This window comes from Tyto alba, unplaced genomic scaffold (genome assembly GCF_018691265.1).
Source record: "Tyto alba isolate M040663 unplaced genomic scaffold, T.alba_DEE_v4.0 Super-Scaffold_21, whole genome shotgun sequence".
Taxonomy (NCBI): domain Eukaryota; kingdom Metazoa; phylum Chordata; class Aves; order Strigiformes; family Tytonidae; genus Tyto; species Tyto alba.
This window is the reverse complement of record NW_024881295.1, coordinates 17647926-17671995: the sequence shown is the minus strand read 5'-3', so window position 1 is coordinate 17671995 and position 24070 is coordinate 17647926. Positions and strand designations below refer to the sequence as shown.

Sequence of the window (24070 nt, the reverse complement as noted above, 5' to 3'; positions counted from 1 at the left end):
TGCGATGACCGCAAACTATTAACATGCAGGCACGAAATGAAGCAGTTAATACTGATTTTCATTAGTTCACATATCTATTTTGGGGGTGGGGGAATCATGTCTTACAAGAATATAGAAGGTAATACTTGAAAGAAGTATTTCTCCTTTTTCTCTTGCCCCAAAATATTTTGGCAGGGACAGTTTCCCACTAGCTCTACTTAGAGCCTGTGAGCTCAGCTACCAGGGTCACCCAGCCAGATGGGGACATGGCGTGCCCACGCAGCAGCACCGGCACTTCACTAGGGCCAAAAATTGATCTGAACAGAGAAAAGCTTTCCAAAGAACTTCTCCTACAGGGAAGCAGTGATTATCTTATAAGGCTGACTGGTTTTGCCGGAAGCTGGTCATTACTCTTATTTTTAATTGGCAGCAGGACAAGGACTGGTGCATTAGTAGTGGTCAGATACTGCCACACTTGCAGCACATGCCTATGTTAGGGAAGAACACGGAGGCAATGACCGCACGGGAGGTTTTGTTTCATGCAGCTGCATCTCACCATGAAGAGTAAGAAAAGACCCTGCTCAGCACTGTCCCAGGGTGCAGAAGGGGACACCTGAAGATATGTTCGTATCTTACCCCGCTTTGTCCCTGGGTCACCTCACCTGGCTATCCAGACCCAACATCACCAGCATGGAGAAGAAGAGGATCGACCAAAGCGGGGAGAGGGGCAGCTGTGAGACAGCCTGCGGGTAGGCGAGGAAAGCCAGTCCAGGGCCTGTGGTAATGAAAATTGCCCATGTTTATAAAGCATTTGATGGGAAGTCTAAGCTAAGGGCCACAGCTGAACAGAGAGACAACGATCACAGTCAAGAATTGCAGGTATTTAATATAGGAGCTAGAAACACCTGAGCCTTCGCCCATGACACACCAACCCAGCGGGGTGCACAAGGGTAGGATGGGGAGGCAGGAATGACTGGAGAAATGATTTGCCTTTTCTCTTCCTGCAAGAAAGAAAGTCATCAAATTACTGCTACCAAATGGAGCTGGAACACTTTGCTGGAAAAATAAACTGATATTCAGAGCTGGTTATAACTTTCCTCATGTCTTTTTTTTTTTTTTTTTTTCTTTCCATCACAAAATGCTGTTTCTTGAGATAAAAGCTTTCTCTGAGAAGACAGCAATTTCAAAATATGTCTTTGTGCAAAAAGACACGGTCCCATCTTGGTTAAAAAATTATTCTGACATTACAATTTCAAAATTTCGCATGGAAAAAGGAATCCAAATTTTGATCACACCTACTGAAAACATGGGCAGTATCTATTCTCCATAGGAAGGTTTCAGAAAGCAAATGGCCTGAATATTTCACTGCAGCAAAAGCACATAAAACTTTAGCACTAAAAGAAGATGAACATTAAAAGCAGGTGGAGATGTCCCTTGCAGCCAGAGTGTGAAGAACATCAGCCACAGCTGCCTGAGAAACATCTAGGTGGGAGGGTGTGCAAAGAGGATTGCACACTTGGGCCCCGGGCAGGAAAGGCCTGGGAGCATCCCATGCTCCCTGAAAAATTGATCTCAAAGGTTGCTGTTGTATTTCAACGTGGGTTTACTGCTTACCTGAGGAGGCGAGCTCTGAGATAGGCTTCTTTGTGATGTGCGACATGAAGCCAACAATAGAGAAAATAACAAATCCGGCAAATATACTTGTGGTGGAGTTTATACAACAGACAATAATGGAGTCTCTGGAAGAGAAAAAAAAAAAAGAAGAGAAACCACCTGCAGGTCCCTACCAAAGAGCCCAGGAGCGAAGGGTGGGGTAAACAAAAGACCAAGCCCTGCCGAGAGCAGCTCCTGTGCCTTGGAGAGGTACCATGGGTGACATGTTAAGTGTCCTGCAGGCAGAGAGTCCCACTACGAGGGTCGCAGCGTGGCACCTCGGCTGCACGTGGCCAGCCAGGGGATATCAGAGAGCAGGCACCCCAGACTCGCCTTGACCCCCTCCCTCACCCGCGAGAACTCCCCGCCACGCAGGAGGCTGGAAAAAAACCCAACAGACCTGTAGACGTTGTTGTGGAAAGCGTTGTAGCTCCCCAGAGCGATCAGAGACCCCAGCCCCAGGCCGTAAGAGAAGAAGATCTGTGTGGCTGCATCCATCCAGACCTGTGGAGAAGGAGCCAGGAGGGGAGTGGAGCGAGAGGGGCTCGGTGCTGCCGGCGCGTCTCCCGCAGCAGCTCAGTGCAGGGCTGGCGGGGGGGGCTGGATGCAGACCGTGGGGCTGCCGGGACCCGAGGGCACCCTGTCACTAGGGCCACGGTCCCCTGCAGTGCTGGCTGCTGACTCAAGCTCCGAGGAACTGTTCGGGCCAGCGGCTGAAAAAGTCACAGGAGCCACCGTGAAACCTGTAACTGCTACTGCCAACCAGGCTGAATGTGTCTGAAGAACAGATTTTTTATTTTTTTTTTCCCCCCGCCTTTCTGAACACCTGTCTCCAGGGAGAGGTAGGGTTCATAGATGGTGGTGCAGGCGGAGGGGAGAGTAATGGAGACAGCTGGTGAAGCCCCATTTTGCCTGTGGGGTGGAGATGCTGTGTGTTTGCATCGCACAGACGTGGCTGGAGCATGCTGCCTCCTGGAGCCACTGTGCATCCCACAGCTACGGGGGGTCAGCAGGGCCACCCCCAGGGGAACGGGGCTGCCAGAGGCCTTTAACACAGGGCAGGGGGTCGGTGATGGGGCATATGCCTCGCCTGCTTGCAGTGTCAGGAGGGAGCTTGCTAGAGAGCGACTCCTCCCCCAGGAGGAGGAGGAAGGGGCACAGGGTGTTTGCCTCCCTCCCAAATAGCAAATGCATCAAGAGTGCAGCCTGGCCCAGCACCAGACGTACGTCCCCAGCCCTCTGAAACACGTGCGTCGAGGCTGCTTCCAGGGATGGATGGGGATGGAAGAAGGGGCATACATCCTTTTTTCTGAACTGTGTCCCTCAGCATCTGGTGCAGGTCAGAAAGGACTCATGCATTGTCTGAATTTGTATGCGTGCTTGCTTTCTCACAGATGCCCCCCTCGAAGGGTGCTGCTCCCCTCAGAGACCCACGTCCCATGCTCACCCTCTCTGTCCCTCTTCCACTAGAGTGTCTTTGATTTTCCAACATGGAGTTTCTTGTGCAAACAACTGTGGAGGACAGCTTACAAAGCTGGTCCCAGTACCTCAAGGTCTTAAAGACTAGAAGGCACAAGAAAAGGGGGCAGACTGTTCCTTTCTTAATTGCACACTATTGAAGCAACTCTTCCAGTCTTGAGAGCCCTGTTTCCAGAATTAGAGCCAATGCAGCTGGCTGTACGGTTACAATGAGTGTCCCACGAGAGGGATCATTGGGACCCCTCAGGAAACGATGGGTGTCCAGTTGTCCCTGCTCACAAGTGCAGGGGTGACCCTGCAGCCATGGGAGCATCACTGCTGCGAAAGGCAGTCTGCGTCGCCTGAAAAACTTGGCCTTTGCAAGCCTTTGTGCTCCTCCTGGGCCCCCTCTGTGCTGCCGCTGACCAAGGCAACGACACCGGCCACCACTCGTCCTTTAAGCACTACCAAAAACTGCTGCTGTGTGCATTGCTGCGCTTGTGCTGCTTCTGAGGCTCCCATGCCAGCGCCACCACGTCGTCCTTTCTCTGGGACCACCAGATCAAGACCGAATCACCAGCCCTGGGACAGTCAGTGAAATGAGGCATTCCCAGCCTGGCGGGGAGTTTCCTTCATTGGGGTAATTTCTGACCCCCCCTGCCCTATGGATAACACTGCTTGAGTACAAGAGAGCTGCTGCATAGACTTCCACCACGAAGGATCTGCCCTTCGGCTTTGCCTCAGCCCGTGAGGGTTGTGACCGCTTGAACAGGTAAGTATTCCAGGGTCTTTTTAATACTTAAAATATTCAAGGGAAGCGCCCAGGAAAGACTAATGAGGAGACAACCGGGATGTAAGAGCTTTCCTCGCTAGGCTACCAACCTCGGAGTTGGAGAGCTTTCTGAAGTCAGGCGTGAGGTAGAAGAGGATCCCCTCCTTGGCTCCTGGCAGCGTGACCCCCCGGAAGAAGAGGATGAAAAGCATGAAGTAGGGGTAGGTGGCTGAGAAATACACCACCTGCGAAAGACACCGTGGGAGGGAAGCCATCAGCCCACCAGTGCCCAGGAGCTTTCCTGCCTCTGGTGGCACTGTGTCTGCCGTGTCCCCCCCCGTGAGGGGGATGGGCTCCCCACACACAGCTGCTTTTGACAGCCTTTCCTTGCATTTTCTGTTTCCCATTCCCTTGCTAGTAATGTTTCTGGCTGTTTGAGGTTTCTCCCTGCCAATGACACACCAGGATGCACTAATCACAAAAGTAGCGTGCTAAAGTCTAGATGAATTGCCCAAAGACAAGGGAATTGCACAAGGATGAATTTAGTCCACAGAAGTAATCCCTTTAAGTTATCACATTCTTATTTTGCAGAGCGAAAGCTGGTGTTTCCCTAGTCATCTTGACTCCACTGCTTTCTTTTCAGCCCTGTTTCAGGGACTTGCAGGTACGTGCCACCCCTCATCACAGGGCCCAGACCAGCAATCGCCTGGGCTTTGCTGCAGCTGCATAGCTAAAACCTGTTTAAGAGCCACTGGAGAAGGTAACAGCTTAGGTGGCCTATGCCTGAAGCGCTTCTTTCTGATCTCTCCTCTAGATTATTCCTTTCATAATATTGTCCCACTACACCACGCTGTGCTCTAAATAACACATTCCAGTATCTCAGCTTTGCCGCCTCACTAAACTAAGCAATTACCTTTCCGCCGTGCTAACCCAAAATGCTACACAGTGAATAACAACATGATTCTGATCGGAAGGTCCTCCCACCAATACCTAAAGAGCAGCAGGAAAATTTTGAAAGGAGGTGGTGAGGTTTATTTTGCACCAGCAGCATTTTATGAGACAATTATTTTCAAAAGGGGGAGCCCAGAAGAGGCCTCACTGTCTCAGAGGGCTGTCCCAAGGTAGGAAACATAAGTAATCTCTGAACATCTCTTCCCAAGTCTTTTTCCAAAGAGACTGAGCGCTCAGATCTGTGCCTTTATAGGGAAGAGCTATTCTCTATGCTTAGAATGAAAATTACCATAAACATGGTAACAATTTTTACAGCCGTGAAAGGTAAATGTCAGGAATTTAATAGCATCTACCGTGAGTCTGCCTCGAGACACCGTAAACTTAGTTATAGGCACTCAAACAAAATTGAGTCCAGAGCACGTTTTGACAGCCGAGACCTGAGCACAAAAATGAGAGGCAGCACCAACACACCCGGTCCTCGCACCGTACCTTGCCCGTCCACTCCACTCCCTTCCAGATGGAGAAGTAAACCAGGAGCCAGGCCAGGGCCAGCGTGCCGGCCAGGGGCCAGCGGATGGTGCCGGGCTCCCCCAGGCCCCCGGACATCTGGTGCATGTTCCTCCTAGGGGTGCGAGAGGTTTGCGTTAAGGGGAAATCCGACCCTTGGGGGCAGAGAGGGATCCGAGGTCCCGGAGGCAGCTGGAAGGTGAAGGGCCAGGCACAGACAAGCATGAGAGCCCCCAAAACCCCAAAGGGACCCGAGGCCCATCGTGATGGGCTAAAGGAAGCAGAAGAGAGGCGGAGAGGCTGTTTTCCTCTCTATCCATCTGACCTGTGGCTGCACAGCGCAACCCTTGGCCGTGGCCGTGGCCGCCCTGGCTGATGACCGCCTCTGATGGCCTCCCGCCAAGGCTGCCCAAGGAAAGGTGCCGGCGGGCACGGCCACAGGCACGGTGGCCACAGCGAGGGGGGAGAAACCTGGCGTGGGCAGGCTGTGGACGTACTCCCAGAACTCGGTGACGGCGCTGGTGAGGTTGGTGGTGTCGGTCAGAGAGTAGTTGGAGAAGCAGCGGTCGGTGTTCCAGGCGTTCCCACAGCTCTGCCACGGCAGGTCCTGCGCCGGCACAAGGACAGCAGGGTTATCATTAATGTGACGTCGCCTAAGGGCAGCAGCAAGAAGCAAAATTTACAGTCTTTTAAACCAAACCCTGCCCACCCCCCCCTTTTTTTTTTTTTTTTTTTTTTTTTTTTGCAAGGAGGGTAGGCAGCTCCTCTGGATGGGCAGGAACCTTGCAGCCAAAAGCATGAAATGATTTTCCAAAACAATGACAAATTGTGACACGGATTTTCCAGGAAACAATATCACAGTGTGATTAGGGCAATGCTGTAGTTCTAATAAAACGTTAGCAATTCCCCAGATAGGAAGCCATTTCCAATTAACTGTTTGTAATTAATAGCTACTAATTAAAATAGCTACCAGGGGATATTGTGTTTATAATCATTACAGCTTTTAGCTAACTTCACTCAACAAGTGGTCGGAATTTACTGCACAAAGAATAAACACTGATTTGTTTCTTATCTCTCATTTATACCAAGCTTCAACGCTTAAAAAGCAACGTGGCATTGAGAATGAGGGTTAATGATTTGCCTACATGAATAAACTGCTAGCCCAGGAATAAATTTAAAACGCAGTAGCTATTTCATGCTGTCCCCTGCCCTGACTGTAAGCAGCACAAATGGATTCCTGGCAGATGTTTATCCCATAGGTAGCAGTGTGACAGCAGCACACTGCTACAGGTTTAGTACAAACGGCTCTGGCACTGCAGGCGATGAACTGGCCATGTCAGGGGCTGTGGGAGCGTGCAGGGCAACTCGCCCACGCCGTGCAGTGCCACGGCCGAGGCAGCCCAACAAGAGCAGCTCAGATATGTCTCCATGTGCAGCAGTCTCATTTTACGAGTGTGGTGCATGTAGATAAATGCGGAACGGCTATTCTGGATGATTACCCTCTGCAGATAAGACCTCAGGCTCCAGCTCAACAAAGCTTTAAGAAGATGTTTCTATCCATTCTATTAATCTACAAACATAGATCCCTTTGGAAATATTATCTGTGTTTTAAGTGATTTGTGGCATCAGTGCCTTGAGGTGCTGCCTTCACCCCCATCTAAATCAGTTCACTCCAGCAGATGACACCTCCTGACGTGTGCGCTGCCTTGGCAGAAGGATGACGGGAGGGGCAGGCAGGGACACCCCAGTGGCCACCCAGGCTCTGCACCCAGCCAGTGATTTCACTGTGGACTTGCAAATTGCATTGAAGCAAATGCAACGGCTCAAGTAGCGCCACACAGCAGCCCTAGAACCAAGTGGTTTGCACATCAGAGATGCTGTGCAGCTCTTACAGGGAGGGGCAGGCAGGGGACAGTTTGTTGCTGCTCCATTTCTTCTGAATTTCAGAGCACAGAAACTGCAGAAGGCCAGTTGGATGCCTGTTCAGGTTCAAAATACTCCTAGTCAAATTTAGGCAGAATAGGGAACAGGCATCAGCCTCGCTTTTTTTTTTTTTTTTTTTTTTTCCATACCTTGGCTCCTTTGGGGAATCTGGAATTATCTCTGGTGAAAGAAAAGGCCTTGAGCTGAACACCTGTGTAGTTACGAGCACTGTCACCAGTTGGGTCTGTGACACCTGCCTGTACCAAAGCTTCATCCTAAAATGCATCCTGCACAGGGTGGAACAGAGATGGGTTCCTCTGGGGAAGACTTGTTCCTTTGGGAATTCCCTTGAGGGTGCACCTAATCATCCACGACTGACAATTTTGTTCTGGACCCAGGACTCTACAGTGGGTATTGGCAGTAGAAACACAGCTGGGAATGCCAAACAGAGTATTTTAGAAAAAGTCTTGATAGATAGTTGAAATTTTTGATGAAACAAAAGTGAAACTGGATGGACGATGTTCATAACAGCATTTAAGGCTTATATCTAAATGAGAAAAGATCCCATCTGAACCACAGAGTTGATGTCGTTAAGGCTGTAGGTTGCTCAGAGAGTCAAGGGAGTACATCCCAGCTTCTGGGCTGAAACAAAACCTTCAGCTACCGAGAAGTTAATGTGGGGCACGATTCTGAGCTTGTATGGTAGAAGACCCTGCTATGGAAGAGGAACCCACTATAAACCACAATGCCAAAGTACGTGCTAAGGGACAGTCACAAGCAGATGTCTAAATGCTTTCTGAATCATCTTCCAAGCAGAAAAAATCCCCGGGATTTCATTTATCAAGAGAAGCATAAATGAGGACTAATTAAGGTCAGGACTAAGTCCTGAGTAATAAGAATATGTTGTGACAAAACCAGTTGTGGCATTGTGCAGCTCTTAGATTACACAGCTCTAGAAACATGACAGAGACATGGGGTGGGTTTTAAAGACTGATGTAACTGTCAACAGTTCCCAGAGAGGGGACGTGACCATTCCCTCCAGTGGACCACCCCCTCCAGAGGACAAGCTTCAGTACCCATCAGCACTACATGACTGCCTCCAGGGCTGATGAGCCTCTTTGGGAAGGGTCCAGCAGGGTGCTGAGGAAGGCTCTTTGCACAAATTACAAGCAGCTAACTCATGTTTTGTGTCATAAACAACTCCTCCTCCTAAGGCAGGGAGTAAGGCCCCATAGCACAGACAATGCCGTGCTGTAGACATGTCTGTGACTCACCACGGTGAAAGAGTTGAAGAGATAGTAGAGAGCCCAGGCGATGATGACAATGTAGTAGATGTTCAGCCAGAAGGAGAGAACCACAGCTGCCAGCCCCACTCCTGTGAACGAAGGCAGAGAGAAGCATCAATCCAGGTCTCTGGTGCCCAACTGAACTCACAGACATCACAACAAGTTTTGTGGCAGAGCCAAAAAAAACAAACCAGCTCATCAACGCAGCACCTGATGTAGCTACACCGAATCAGTCAGCAAGGGAGGGTTGTTCCCTCACATCTCTCACCCACCCATTTCCACTGGGTGAACAGTGCTACCTTTCAGTATGCTACAGGTAGTTTAGGGACAGAGCTCCATGAAAACAGGATCTGGTCACTTCCCCAACAGAATCTCTCTTTCCCAGATCCAAGGCATTTCTAAATCACTGCTTTTTTTCCAGAATGATGCTACTCTAGACACAGCAACAGGTTCATGTCCCCTGCCTACAGTTTTCCCGTGCAATTAAAGTGAGCCTATGTGGGGAGGCTTGGGGCAGGTCTTCTGCAACCAGAGCCCCTCTATTGCAGTCCCTGCTGCTCATAAAGTGCTTTGTCACCGCATAGGACTTCTTGAACAGAGCACAGTGATGTTAGTGACTGCAGACAGGGTCAAGGTCAGCTTGATAAAGACAGAGGGAAAAAACTCTCCTCACCTGCCACCCCACCCCACTCCCCAAGCATTTGTTGATTTTCTTCCCAAACCATTAAAGGGTTTTTGTCTGTGGTTATGTGCCATCGCCTTCACGGACATACAGTACAGTACCTTTAAACATGGGTGCTAATTTCCAGACTCCCAGTCCGCCGACAGAGGTATACTGGCCCAGAGCAGTTTCCAGCAGGAAGAGAGGAATCCCAGCAAACACCAGTGTCAGGAAATAGGGGATGAGGAAGGCCCCTGAAAGAAAGAGCAATGTTATCCGACTGCTCCCCCTTTTACCAAGAGGTAAATGCCTTCTTGGTAAAGTTTCTTGCTTTGCAGCATCCATGTGATGAGGAGCAGAATAGCTCAGAGGTGACAGTTTGCAACTGGAGTTGGTGCGTTCAGTGAGTCGCCCACTGAGATCACCACTGCCTTCCCCCTATCTGTTCCTATCACTGCAGATGTATGGGTATCATATATACATATATACATTGTTGTTAGATATTTAGGTAACGCTAAGCCCAATCTGACAACAAACCCAAAAGCTTGGACACTGACACTGTTAACTTGTTCTTGTTGATGTTTTCTGTTTTACCTGCAGCAGCTCCCAATTCTTCACCTCGAGGGAAAAGAGCACAGGAAAATCTGCCTTTGGCCACTAATTTCTTTGTTTATAGGTACTTCAGTCTTTTAAGGAAATCGTGGCTAAGACTGTATTTGCTCCTGTAACAGCCCTATACACCTCCCCAACCTTGTTTTAGGTTTTACTCTTAAAATTCCTGGTGAAAAGATTATTCTTCTCTATGGACCCTATGGAAATCATCTTGTCACTAGGAATGAGGTAGTGCAGCCATCCACTAGAGATATTATTTGCACCCCATTATTAGAAAAACAAATAGAATAGGAGAGCCTCACTCTATGATTTGAAGGCTGTACATGTTTGGGTCATCCTGACATCTAGGACTTGGGATAAAGCTCATTTTCCAGCTTCCTCATGCATGTGCTGGAGCTCGCCATCATTCCTGGGGAGGACAAACTCTTGCAGAAGATGCTGGGTGGGGAAGAGAGAGGGGACACACGGTTGGCTCAGAAGCAGCTGGCCGTGTTTGGGACAGCACTGGTTTCTGCAGTAGCCGGAGGGCTGAGCTGTCGGTCTGAGATATTCAGATATTAGTGGGAAAGCAAACACGGAGCCAGCGGGCAAAGCCACTCCGGAGAGCTGCAGCCCAGCTGGCACCTGGCAGAGCCAGGCTCCAGCAGCTGCTCTCCGAGGGCCGGGAAGCAGCGAGGCACAGCCAGGGATGCTGGCTCAGGGGATACCCAGCTGGGGATGCCTGCCTGCCAAGCGGGGAGCTGAGCCCAGCTGGGAGAGGCGGGCGCCAGCACCCGGCGTGGGAGTCTGCAGGAGGCAGCGTGCGGGAGGAGCTGGCAGCGGGTGGCGGGGGGAAAACACGCTCCGGGCCAGCAGCTCGGTGACCGCGGGCCTGAATTGCAAGCTGGCGTGGAAGCACAGGCCCTCGGCTTCACCAGCAGCCTGGCGTGGGGGAGCAAACAGCTTCTAGCATGGAAGCGGGAGGAGCGCTACCCACTCGGCACCCTCCCGTGCCCTCCTGCCAGCCGCTGCAGCCTGCAAGGTGCAGCCCCTAGGAGCCCTGCGGGAAGCCAGGCTCTGCTCCCAGGACACCCTCGCCACCCTTGTGCCTCATTGTAGAGCGTGGAGACTGAGCTTATCAGCAGTCACAGTGCCTTGCTTGCTTCTGTGCAAGCAGCTAACAAAATTTGGCCACAGCCCTGATGATCCCGCGTTTTTCATCCACAGTGGGCCGGGAAGGTTTGTAGGTGAAAGATTTTATTAGATTATTGAGCAAAAATAAAAAACAGACAAACTTTTGGAGCCAGGGCATTTATCCCAGCCTGACAAAAATCCTCTAAGGTAGGGGAAAATCGACAAACCAGACCGCAGCCTTGAATTGAGGGCAGCTGGCAATGACACTGCCACTCTGGATGTCAGGGCCCTGAGCGGGCATGGATAACATCCCCAGGTGCTCTACACCCTAAGAGGAAATCAGTTCTGAAATTTGTACCTAAAATTTGCATGACTGTTCCAAAATTCTTGGCATGGAGAAGAAGGGATGGTCTTTAATCTCTGGCCCTGGATGGGCTGCTGAAAGGTCTGGTTCAGTTCCTTGCCTGCTACAAATGACTGTGTGAGACTTTGGGAGAGTCTAAACTTCTTTCCAAAGTCCATGGGTCAAAGGGGTGATGGCACTGGTGGTCCTGTCCTGCCCGCTCAGAGCACAGGCCCTTGGAGTCAGGGGAGGATCACACAGCATCTGGCACTCCCTGTGCAGCCCCAAATTTGCCTGTAGTCTGCAGCTTCTAATGCCGTACAGCAAGGAATAATAATTAATCTTTAAAACAGTGAACACTGCCCACGAATCAAAAGTTGAGCATTACAAGCTGTTACATACCGTTGCCTGGAGTCTCGACGTGTAAATGAGAAATGCATGATGCTTATTTAAAGAAATGTTCTTCTCAAGTTATTCAAGCTCAGGATCTCACAGACAATTTTTAGCACCTACTGAGTCGCATTTAGAGGCTGGTAAAATTCTGTTGACATCAGAAGGACTGGATGAGGTTAGAAATCGGTGTAGAGGCTAGAGCATTAGTCATAGCTGGGCACATTCATGTGTGTGAGGAGCCAGCAGGGAGCCCAGGCATCACTTTGGGTAAAGCCTGCTCCCCGCAGCGGGTGGGCTGCTGTACCCTGGCTGAATATCCCCTAATCACGCGCCCGATTACAATGCCGAGCAAATCAGCCGCGAGCTGATACAGTGTGACAGCGGTAAGCCAGGGGACAATATTTTCCATTCAGTTCAATCCTCCTGTGCGTAATGGCAGCAGCCCACACCACCGAGCCGCGCACATGCAGGACGCTAAAATTAGAGTTGCCCACCCACAGTCTGCTCCGCTCTGCAGGCACCTCCGCCGGGGCCCAGCCAAGCCGGTGCCCCCCCCCCGGGTGTGAATCGGGTGCCGTGGGACCCTTCCTCCCCGCTCTTCACCGGCTCCCGGTGACGCTTTCGTGCGTCAGCTCTCCCTGCCTGCCTCCCGCATCGGCAGCCTCCACTTGCTGCTCGTTATCGCCGGTCGCGGGGCCGGTCGCGCCCGCCAACAGCCCGGCTGGGTAGGGGTGAGAGGAACGAGCGGTACAGGCTGCCACAAACGGTGGGAACCGGCGGGCCAGGCAGGGTGTTCGAGAGGAGGGAGGCACCGATTCCTGCGTTTTCGTCTGCCTGGCGTTTCAGCTCGCAGCCGGGTGATCCCTCCGCCTGCCTGCGGCTCCCAGGGCAGAGATCACCCTGTGTGCCACCGCTAATGCCAATAATAGCACTCCGCACCTCCACAGCACCCTCCGTCCTAGGATCTCAGCTGACTTGATTGATTTTAGCTTCAAAACACCCCCCCCCCCCATCTAATTATAGATATTGTCATCCCCACCTTATGTGTGAGAAGACAGAGCCATGGGCAGCACGGATCTGGTGTGTTTGAGGTGGTGCAGCAATCGCCAGGCTAAAAACCAGGCTAAAAACCAGTGCTGGGGCTTAGCCACGGGGCTAATGCTGTGAGGAGGGCTAGCACAGTCAGGTGCCACTGTGCGGCTACATAAAAGTGGCAGACTCGCACCGTGGTCCTCGCGACGGTGGCACAGGCTCCCCCAGGCAGACCTGGCTGATCCCCATAAACCCCAGCCACATTAGCCACACACTCATGTCTCTGCAAAAAAAAAAAAAAAAAAAAAAAAAAATGACATACTGAATTGGAAATCTTCTTGTCAAAATGGATAACTGTCTGGTCTCCCCCTGAGACTCGATGCTTGAGAGAAAGGTCCAAGATCCCCCAAAATGCTGTGGAGTTACATGGACAGACCGCCGCAGGGAGCTAGACCCCTCTCCTCTTTCCCCCAGGGTGGCAAGAGAAGAGCATCCCACACCACCTACGGCATGAACAGCAGTAGTGGGCTGGCGATATGAGAAGTCATAAGAGCCAAAGACAAAGAGGGCTTTGAAAAGAGAATTCAAGGCAAAAGGAAAAGATGTGGAGAAGAAGTGTGAGAAGAGACCTTCAGAGCAGTGTGCATGAACGTGGCACTTGGGACAGGGACTCTGGGCAGTGGGGAGCTAAGAGGTAAGCAAAGAGCAACATGGGAAGACTATCAGGCAATGCTAAAATTATATATACAGCCTTAATGGTGAGGCAAAGAGGATTAGATTTGTGTGGGAAGTTGTGAGAAATGGTTCAAGGAGGTGAGCAACTCTTCAAGGGGGGAGGGAAGGTTATTTTAGTAACAGGCACAAACAAAGGGAGAGCTGGCCATGGGGGTGAGAAGAAAGAGCTTCTGCTCTACTGACACCAAAGAAGCCCATACTCCCCTCCACAAAAGCGTGTCCCTGCCAAGGCTGAAGAAATAGCAACATTTTAGAGGGGAGCTGAGGCACAAGAGTGTATTTTCTGACTTGATCCAAGACATGCAGAAAGTCTGTAGCTGGGCTGGGACCTGATCTCGCAGATCTCTTGATTTCCAGCCCAGCACCGTTTCCCCATCTGCCTGCCTTTCTCTAGCCTTGCAATGGTTTGGCAAAGTCTCATCTGAGGGCTGGTAAGGAAAGGATGTAGGGGTGCAATAATAAAGAGAACAAAAAAAGCTGGTGTTAGCTGTCCACAGAGGAGTGCACTGCTATCAGCTGCATCACAGTTACTGTAAGTCCTTTGCTGCCTTCTCTTGTGTCTTCCAAACATTAGGATGGAGACTATGACTGTGACCCTTCTCACAGCACTGTAGTAAGTCAAAGCTCATTTCCTTCCACAGATGGTGATACTCACATTTGTGTAAACTGCGTGCCTGTGTAAATGTACATATGTATGCATGCTTGTATATATGTCTACACAGCCCTGCTATGGTACATGCAAAGCTTCTAATCAAAACTCCTCAGACACGTGTCCCAAATTCAGATGCAAACTGTTACCCCCTTGAGAATACACTAGACTGAGGAGAAACCCACATTTAGCAGATATAAACTGATTTCCCTGGGAATGTCCTAGCATCTAGCTGGGTGCCTATGTGCATAGCCCTCCTTGTAAATAAATGCGGACCCAGACACTCTTTGCTGCAAATTTGTACTGCAGAATCTTGGCAAAACTCAAGCTTCTTGTTACGTTTCTTTGGACTGCTTCTTCCCAATCTGAACTTGCTAGTAAAGCCCACAGACCACGGGAACTAGTCTCCTGACAGCTTAATAACTCACGTCATGAGGGAGAGCTCTCAGCCAGGGGACCAGCCGCTTGCCCAGACCCACACCAAACCGAAGCCTGGGCGGGGGGACACTGCTGCTCAGGGGTGAGCACAGGCACTGTGTGTTTCTCTCACCTCCTCCATTCTTGCCGCAGAGGTATGGGAAGCGCCAGACGTTGCCCAGCCCGATAGCATAGCCCACACAGGACAGCAAGAAGTCAAATCTCCCCTTCCAGGAGCCTCTGTCTGGAATCTCCTTCTTCTTCTTGGTGCTCACGGACTTGGGGGCTCTGGAAGCTGACTCCTCCAGGGATGCCTGCTTCACCTTGGAGGGAGAGCTTAGCTCCACGGAGGTGTTGTCCATCTTGCCCATTGTGACTCAGACGTGTGGCCACCCTTGCTCAGGGGCTGGAGGAGCAAGAAGGGCAGCCTCCGCCCTGGCTGAGCTCGGATGAAACGGGAAGTGATGGGCAAAGCTCCTGGTGAGAAAGTAGAGAAAGAAAGCATCTTGTGTTAGTGTAGTGGGCTTAGGGGAGGGTCTTGCTGAGTCTGAGGTGGACTCACTGGATAGACTAGTGCACGTCATGGCAGCCCATCCATACCTCCCTGTGTTTGCCAGAAAGAAAAAGAAGGATAATTTTGCCTTGCTCTGCTGTTACCCTTCTGAGGAGTCATGGTCATGTAGACTGCTAACAGCAGGCTCAGACCTGGTTGCTACCAGCACACAGCAAACCCCTCAACTCTCATCTCCTCTTCATCCCAATACCTGCTCTGCAAGAAAACCTCCAGGGGAGTCACAACCTGTGGGTGACCCACCACAGAGCAATCCAGACAGAGAACTATATCTAGCATGTTCTGAGTGATGGAGGTGCCACATCCCCCAGGTCTGGGGCCCAAAACTGAGTGCACCAGCCATGGAGCCATCTGAGAGATCGTGTGGTCTGGCCAGCCACGCTGTGACAGCGTAGCTTTGCAATGGCACCTGCACCACAGACATGCAATCCTGTGCCCTAATCCCCTGTCGTGGCAGCGACACAGCCATGGTCACAACACCTGGCAAGGAAACCGCTGATCTGCTCAGCACCACCTTGTACAGTGATATTGTAATCGCCAGGTATATTCAGATGATGCTCGTTAGTGACCATAGCCAGCCTGTGAACCACTGAAATCCCACTAAATCAGGACTCTAAAGTCCTGAGGATTAACTGGACAAGTCTGGGTAAAAATATAATGAATATTTCCGTTGATTTTAGGCCCTAAGAAGCATATAACCAGCACACCAAAACAATTCACACAGACAGAGAGAACAGGCTATGTTATTACACCGGTGTCTAAAACAATATTTCACTCACACCTTGAAAAGTGAGTGTGGTTCTCTCTTCCCTTTACAGAAGCTATTGCAAGGTCAGAAAAAGGCATGGAGAGCCAAACGGATGCTCAGAAGTGTGGAACATCTTCCATGTGAGGAAAGACTAAATGAACTAGGATCCATCGTCCTGTGGAAAAGGTGACTGACAGGGGCTTATAAACATATCAGTGCTATAGAATATGAGTATTCACCATGTCTGACACAAGAACTGTGGGGAATTAAATACAGACAGCAGATGGTAGGTTTAAAAAGAGCAAAAGGTGATACTCCACACAAATGCACAGCTATGAAGTGAGATTCCCCACGCCAGAACATGCTGGATGCCAAGAGTTCACATGACTTCAAAAAGGAAATTAAGAAGAAAAATAATGGAAAGAAAATCCACCAGGAGCCAGCACTGTGGTTCAGGAAATCCCTGAGCTGCAAGTTGTTGCAGGTTGAGAGACTCTTCCAAGGAATATCACTCCCTACTTTTCCTGATTTCATCCTCTCCTCTCAGCATCTGCCCCCAGCCAGTGCAGAAGACAGGGGCTGGGACTGGTATGGTATTGGCTCACACCCAGTTCGCAACCCATTTTACACAGAGCCAAAATTAAGGCTCCACCAGGGACTGTAAGGGTGACCAGTGCTACAATCTCCCAGAGGAGCCTGTTGACAAAAACATTCCCAGATGCACATATTTTTGGAAAAAACCCAAAAAACAAAAAACAAACAAACAAACAAAAAAAAAAAACAAACAAAAAACCAAACCAAAAAAAAACAAAACAAAACAAAAAAACAAACAAAAAAAAAAAAAAAACACAAAAAACAACCAAGTGGGTATATCAGGAAACAAAGCAATGCTATGAAGTGGCATGCTCTAGTGGTTAAAGCTGGCCTTGCTTGAGCTGCTCACTCTTGGCAGTCTTGTCTCCTAAGCAAACAGTACCCATTTGCCCCATGGGATGCCTGGGGGACTCATTAACTAGTGTTTCTAAAGCGGCCTGAAGAGAGATGGTGTCCCAAGCCCAGGCTCAATGGCAGTATCAGTTCCTGCTTACTTCAATTGACATTCCATGATTACAGCAGATGGATTTCTTTACCCCACAGAATTTGAAAAACTGTGACAACTGTGAAGGGATTGGCTAATCGAGAAAATAACTGTAATCCATTCTGGTATGTCAATGGAGAAGCCAGAAAACTCCTTGCTGTGGGATGAAGGCTGTTACCAAAGCCCTCTGAGCTATGGAGCCAGCCCTGAACCTCACAATTCCTCTAGCCCAAAGACGGTTGCAGGTAAGCCCAGAAGTGGCAGCACAAAAAAATCCTTCTGGGGAGAAGAGACCATTTCACATAGCCCATGAGGCAGACACCAGAAGGAAGCATTGCTGGACACCCAAAGCAAAGGCTGTGGTGAACAGGTCCCCTTTATGTCCTACACCTTGTGATAGCACTGTCACACCAGCTCCTGGCTCCTCAGTAAGGCAGGGAGCAAAAAGATTATACAGAACATGTAGGAGGAAAGTAAAATAAAGACAATTTATAAATCAAAACAGAAGAAATAGCACCAAAACCCCTGGGAAGACTTCAGAGCTGGGCTAAGTCAGAATAATTAGCTATGCCTGGAGACATAACAAATTAGGCTCAGCAGAAGCCATTTTGACTCACTTTTTCTTCTGAGACAAAAACCAGTAGGTAAGCTGCTATCTTAAAAAAGTAGGTGTATATCCTGCTCTCCCTGTGCTCTTTCCCCTGTTCTTGCTGCCACAGTTTTGGAGTGATACTGCAGCTACATGATCACACCTCATATATCATACACTTGGGGTAGGACAATAGAGGAGCAGCACATCATACTGGCAGTTTATTCTCACCTGAGAAGTGAGGTCCTTCATCTCCAGCTCATAAAGAATAAACTAGATTTATAGAGGTTGCACCACACTCAAGAAATAGAAAAACAGTTAGGAGGACCCACTGAAGGTTCATCCCACCTGCTGTCCTGCCCTCTACAGTGATGGATGATTAGGGCAGAAGGGCTCATGCATGTCCCGCAGCCCAGTCACGCCGTGTCCTTCCCCAGACATGCAGCTCTGACCAGGAAAAATACAGCCATCAGTTGCTCCGGGCTAAGCGTTTGACTCCTATGTTTAGACATCAGTTCACACGCAGGACAAGTGGTCCTACTGAGACAAAATGCACCAGCCCCTCTACTTATCCACACGGGTCTCCTCAAGCACGAGCGGAGGGCTCTGCCCTGTGCTGACAGCCCAGAGAGAGCAGAGTCGGTTCAGCAGCTCTCTGTCATGTCACATTATTCATTCTGAAAAGCACATGGTGCTTTGGGCACAGCAAAACGCCTGAAAGACTCAAAATGGTAATCAATAAAAGCAGAGCTACAAGCTGGAGGTGGGCTCTGCTTCTCAAGGACTTGAAAACAAGGTCAAAGAGTTTAGACATGACACTACAGCAGGTTTCTCATTTGGCTTCTTCTAAATACATCATATTCTGAAGCCAAGGCTTTTAAAACAATCACTAAAAGCCAGGGTCATAAATCCCAGACAGTAAGTAGTGACCTGAGTGGTACAGAAGGTCTGGTTTTCTGCTGCTCAAGTCAATAAAAACAATCGTATGGTCTCCAGCAGGTACAGAGCCAGGCTGAAACACATTCTGGAAAACAGTCTTTCCCCTCCTTTTTTTGAGGAATTTCACTTCAAATAAGAAAATAGCCCTGAAAAAGTATTACCTCCACTTGAAATGCTGCTGCCTGAAACTGCTAACAACGGTGACCTTTTTGCTTTCCCCTGCTTCAGTGTGAAATATTAACAGTCTCCTCAAATTTGACAGAAACCAAAAATTTCAAGGGCATAAAACTGCCTGAAACGAAACAGCAAAATTATCTGTGGAAACGCATGTGAGAAATACTTTCACACCTCTCCACCTCTTATTTGTCAGTGCTTTAACAACCTCACAAATCACTTCTGACCCATGCAGGTACAGCCACAATTAGTTTAATTACACGGCGCAGGCTGTTGTTCAGTCAATTAGACTTTTCCTTCCGTCCACACCATTTTAATGACAGCTAAGTAACCCCCAAGACTCTTGTATCTTGTTTAGAGCCGTGACCAGCTGATCAGGGCACAGCAGACTCCTGGCTGATTTTCTGCTCGCTGCAGGAGCAGCATATGCTTGAGCTTCCCTCATCCATGAAAGCTGGAGGGTCTGGGGAAGAGCTCCCCCGTGGGAGCCTGAGGATGCTGATGGGGTGCCAGACCCACATGAAGCCTGCTCAGGGCTGTCTCATGTTTCACAGCCCTCTCCACGTGCTGCCCAAGAAGCAGCCACTGCAGCCACCCAACCTTTCATCTCCCTGCCCCTGAAGAGAGGCGGCTGCTTGGGCACAGAAGAAATCAGTGCTCACAGAGGACGTGAGAAGAAAGTAGATCCACTCACCTGGGTGATGGAGCTGCTGGGTGGCCTTCATCTCCACCCCACTTTCCACCCTCCTGCATGAGATTTGGGCTGTTGATGTCCAGGTCTGACCTGCAGCGGTTGCCCAACCTCCCTCCTCCACCAGCAGCCCTGGGTGAGTTGCATCGCTCCCGATAACGTGGCAGGTGAGGTTGGCACCACACCACAACCCTGCCCAGACGAGCAGAGGGGGCAAAGAGGGCATGAGCTGTGTTCTGTAAGCCATTAAACAACCAGTACACCCGCATGAGGCCAGAATACATCTCGCATCTCGCAGCAGCAATCCCGGGAGGGCTGTGACAGTCCCTCACAGCCCTGAAAAAAAAAAACGGTGAAGAACTGCCGCGCTGCTGGCGCTGGCTGCAGCCCGCTGCACGGTCACTTTGCCAAGCAGCACCTTGAGTTTTGCATTACACATGCAGGAGGAATCAGGTCAGCTATTGCAGTGCCCTCCCTGGCTTTGGATGCCCGCTTGAATCTCCTCTGGGTCCCCATCCTGCCGGGGGAAGAAGGGCCAGATCCTACTCCCAGCTGCAGACCCACCACTGCTGCTCTCACCTCTGTGTCCGGGGCTGCCTCATATTGCCTCTAAGGAAAGCAGCGGGGTCGGTGTTTTTTTTTTTTGAACGGTGCAGCCCCTGAGCCGTTTCAGTGCCCTCATTTAAACCTCATCCTGGCACCTGAGAAGCTTCCCCAGGGAGCAGAGAGCCATCAGGGCTCTTCCTCAGCTCCCACCGCCTGTCCGGACCCAGCCCGAGCCACCGCAGCAGCCCCCGAGCTGGCTGCAGGCAGCTCCCTGAGCCCCCCGCCGCCTTCCAGGCTGGGAAAGACAGGCAAGTGGCTTAAAGGCATCCCTGCCTCCATCCTCCTCAGAAAAAACTACCGCATTAAAAAGATTAAAAGCCTATTTCTGCCCATTTTAAATGTGCTGATTAAATTAAGAAACGTTTTCCTCTTCTTACACAGTGCAGGCTGGCACGCTGGGATGCCAGCTTCACAATATTGGTAGTTTATATAATTTTGCTTCATTATTCTTTTGCCCTGCCTGAAGCAATGCAGACATTTTTAGCCCAGCTTTCTTGTACAAAGACCCATCTGTCTGCTCCCAACCCCAGTTACTTTTTGAGCTCACTGGCGAGTTTCACCCATAGTTGAAAAAAGGAGCACAGCCCTCAAAGACATCAAGTTCCTCAAGAAGTAGGGAATGGAGAGAGGAAAGCGACTCAGGTTAGTGCTTCTCCCAAGGAAAGGCTGTGGGGTGACCCCAGGAGTGCCCTGTTGTGCATCACACACCAGGCAGCCAGCGTGCAGTGGGCAGGGAGGAGGGAGGCAGCTCCTGGGAGGGCAGCCTGGAGATGTGGGAGACAGGCAGCACTGAGGATGGGGTGGTGTGAGGGACCAGAGAGACAGTAAGCACTGCCATAAGGGACCTGTCATGAGAGGTGGAAGGACAAAGGACATTATAAAGAGAAAACCAGGTATCATTAGTTCTGCTGAGCAAAAAAAAAAGAAAAATCCCAAACAAATCCCTGTTCCTTCTCTAGGACAGAAGCTGATATTTTGCATGCATTTCTCCACAATTTTTGTAAACACAATCCAGGAATAACATTCATTGGCCTCCTCTGCCTGCCTTGTTCCTTGCTAAGGGCCATTCCCACTCCAGGAAGACTAATGGAAAAAACTTTCCAGTGACTTCAGCGAGAACATCACTGGAGCAGAGGTGCCTAAAAACAAGCACAGAGGGCAATTTCAGCTGGAATTTCTCACTTGCCTTAAACCTCCTGTTCCCTTTCATTACAGTCCAGCATGGTTTCCAGGCACTGTCACCACAGTGCAGGCGGGCATCCCCGCTGGCACCTTCACTTTTTCCCCCAGACAGGCTGCAGTGTCACAGCTCAGCCCATGCAGCATGAGTTACTGCTCCTGCCAGCCGCTACCTTACCAAAACTGTGCCTCTGAGCTAAGATTTTAGTTCAAACTGAGCTGCAGCAACATCCCCAGTGAGATCGTGGCCTTTACAGGGGTAAATTTCCCCATCTCACTGGGTGTCACAAGTACTGTGCAAAAGGCATGGCTGTGCAATGCGTGATGAGGGGGAAATAATAACTTCATACACATAGAACTGGATTTGATGCACTTCCAGAGATGTTGCAAGTAATGTCAGTGGTTATTTGCTGTACTGGGCTTCATACATTTTGGTAGGGTTTTTGTTTAGTTTTTTCTTGTTTTTTTATGAAATTGTTGAACGGAACAAATTGGGTGAAAATGATCTTGCAATGAAAAGTGATGACCTTCACCTGAGAAAGACACCTTGGACTTTGTTGCCACAATTTAATAATGAAAAAGTGAATAAAGGGGAAAAAAAAAAAATGACAAGGAAAGAGCAGAAACAAGAGTGAGAGTGATCCAGAGACTGCCCTGAAGTGTCCAGTATGGCAGGGGAGCATTTTGTCCTCACCTTGCACAGCAGAGGAGCAAAGGACTGGCCACTGGTGTCCCCTGTGGCCGAATAGCTCGCAGCTGGGGATGTGATCCACAGGGCACAGATGAGTCCATCCTGCTCCACACTGGCCAGTACCTGCTGCTCTTGGAATAAGATGAGCAGGTAAAGACCCTGCACTGCCTCAAAAATCTCTGCTACCGTGTTCAGCTGGAAGCACAAAGGGAAAGATGGATGGGAGAAGGAGGAGACAAAACGCAGACCTTCCCCCTGCTCCTCCTGGGCAGGGTCACAGCAGCTACTGAGCACTGAATCAAGTCACCAAGAGCTCATTCAAAACGTGGCACCAGTGAAACTGCCCGGTGCCACTCCAGCATGCACATTCAGCTCCAAGAAAGACCAGAGCCTCACCACGCAGAGCACAGCACTGCTTTCCTGCTGCAGCACAGCCAAGTCAGAGAGGAAATCTGTGTCCCACTTTCAGATGCCAAACTCTTTGTTCTCCTTCTCCTCGAAACCAGAGAGATAATCATACCCCAGAGCTCTGAGGCTGCTGCAAGGCTCCATTTTGTTCATATGCTTTTTTGGGGTAGAAAATAGAGAACGGCAGAGCCATCTCCCTCTGCAGGAACCACGCATGAGCATTGTTATCTGGTAGCCCCTTGGCTGAGGTTTTCCTCAAAATAGCCCGGAAAATGTGCTCATTACCCAGTGAGGGCACTATCCCCCACCGTCTAGGATCATCCTGCAACTAGCTGGGCATTATTATCTCTACTACTTTAACACTCAGATCTTCCTTCTCCTCACCCTACAAAATCCCAAACTGTCGCAGAGCTTCTCTTGGAGGGAGAAGAACTGAAAGTAAGTACGCTGGAGGTCTCCACCAGGCACTAGGAGAATCACAGGGAGGTCACCATCAAACTGGGGAGCCTTTGGTAGCCAGGCTGTGGCTGTGGCTTCCTCCAAACAGCACTCACAGGAGGTGGGGAGCAGGGAGAAGGTAGGAGGGGAGGGAGGGAGGGTGTGGATGAGTTTGGTCAGTTCTGCAGCGCCATGGAGACAGAGGGATGGGGAGGGCTTCACCTAGGGTATGAGGCACCTCCTTCAGGGTCAGAGTCTCTTGGAGATAGATGGGAAGGAAGGGCACAGACATAGCCCTCTGCAACACCCCGGCAGCTGTACAGGGAAGGAAGCTCAACTCCACTGTCAGAGACAGCCAGAGCTTGCAGGACCTCTGCAAAGGGGTTCCAAGAGCCTGAAATGCTGTGGTTCAGGTTGATCCTTGGGACTGCAGTGCACAAGGCCAGGATGGGCTGTCCCAGCCCCAGGGAGGGGCAACTGAACCAGTCCCTCTTCTATGCATATCACCTAGCCCATCCCCTGAGCCCTACCCACCAGAGACCCTCCCCAGGGTAACGCGCCCTGGCTTTCACCTAAGTGCTGTTACAACATCTTTACTGAGCCATCATTTTAGCTCACTACATCTCCCCCCAGTCCACAGCCACTGACAAACTTTCCACGTTTCAGGCCCCAAATACCACTTTTGGGTCCTGCTCTGAACCCATCGGTCTGTCCCCATTTGCTCACTGCTCCAGCACCTTTTGGGAGGCAGAAACCATCCTTCATCCTGCCTTGTCCTCAGGGTGCTGAGCCCCTCAGCCCCACCACCAGCCCAGCGTGGATGGAGGAGAGCTCAGCACTTGCAACAGCCCTTCCCCAGCGATGCTCATGCAGGCAGGCGGCTCTTCCCCACCGCTGCTGCAATCCTCCCTTCTCTGGTCCCAGCACTCACGTCCCCAAGACCAGACACTGCTGTCCCAGTGGATGCACCTACCTCACAGTGCTGGCCAGTTGCGAGTCCTTGGGGTGCACAGAGCTGCTCAGGGAGACACCAGCTCGGGGAGACACATACTGACCTGCTCCTGCACGCAGAGGGGAGCTATGAACCCCTCCTGCCACGGGGCTCCTCTCCCCCTGCCTCACCCCACGCAGCTCCTCATTGCCCGTATTGACGAGCCCTTAATGAGCTTTGAGCTCACGTCCAGTCAAATCAACATCCTGCATGTCACGGCTGTGGGGTGGGAGGGGTACCCGGAGACACTGGAAAAACACACATAGCTGGGAGAGAAGAGGTTCCAAGGGCATGGACAGGAAGGAGGGCAGGAGCGCGGGCAGAGGGCCTGGTGCCAAAAAATGGGGGAGGCAGCAAGTGAATGGGTTGCATGGTGTTGGTTGCACCCATGTTGCTGCAGCAGTTTCTGCAAGGGTGGCTGCAGCAGTACACACGAGGCCACGCTAAAGGCATCGTGCACACCCCTTGCCCTCCATGTTTGCA

The 24070-nt window shown here is 50.5% G+C and overlaps 1 protein-coding gene across 4 annotated transcripts in view; it reads right to left on the bottom strand.

Moving 5' to 3' along the window:
* The window catches only part of LOC104367816 (sodium- and chloride-dependent GABA transporter 1-like), a 36843-nt gene extending 13135 nt beyond the window's left edge, over window positions 1–23708 (bottom strand). Inside the window, exons 1-11 of one of the 4 annotated variants that reach the window (XM_032986269.2) lie at window positions 23570–23708; window positions 19278–19610; window positions 14618–14961; window positions 9313–9444; window positions 8518–8618; window positions 5818–5927; window positions 5303–5435; window positions 3973–4107; window positions 2033–2136; window positions 1594–1718; window positions 642–754 (exon numbers count right to left, since the gene is read on the bottom strand). In XM_032986269.2, coding sequence (XP_032842160.2) covers window positions 642–754; window positions 1594–1718; window positions 2033–2136; window positions 3973–4107; window positions 5303–5435; window positions 5818–5927; window positions 8518–8618; window positions 9313–9444; window positions 14618–14855 — 1191 coding nt within the window. In that variant the 5' untranslated portion in view covers window positions 14856–14961; window positions 19278–19610; window positions 23570–23708. The remainder of the gene's footprint in view (window positions 1–641; window positions 755–1593; window positions 1719–2032; window positions 2137–3972; window positions 4108–5302; window positions 5436–5817; window positions 5928–8517; window positions 8619–9312; window positions 9445–14617; window positions 14962–19277; window positions 19611–23569) is intronic. The other 3 variants (XM_032986270.2, XM_032986267.2, XM_032986271.2) reach the window with 3 other exon arrangements.
* Window positions 23709–24070: the final 362 nt, after the last annotated feature.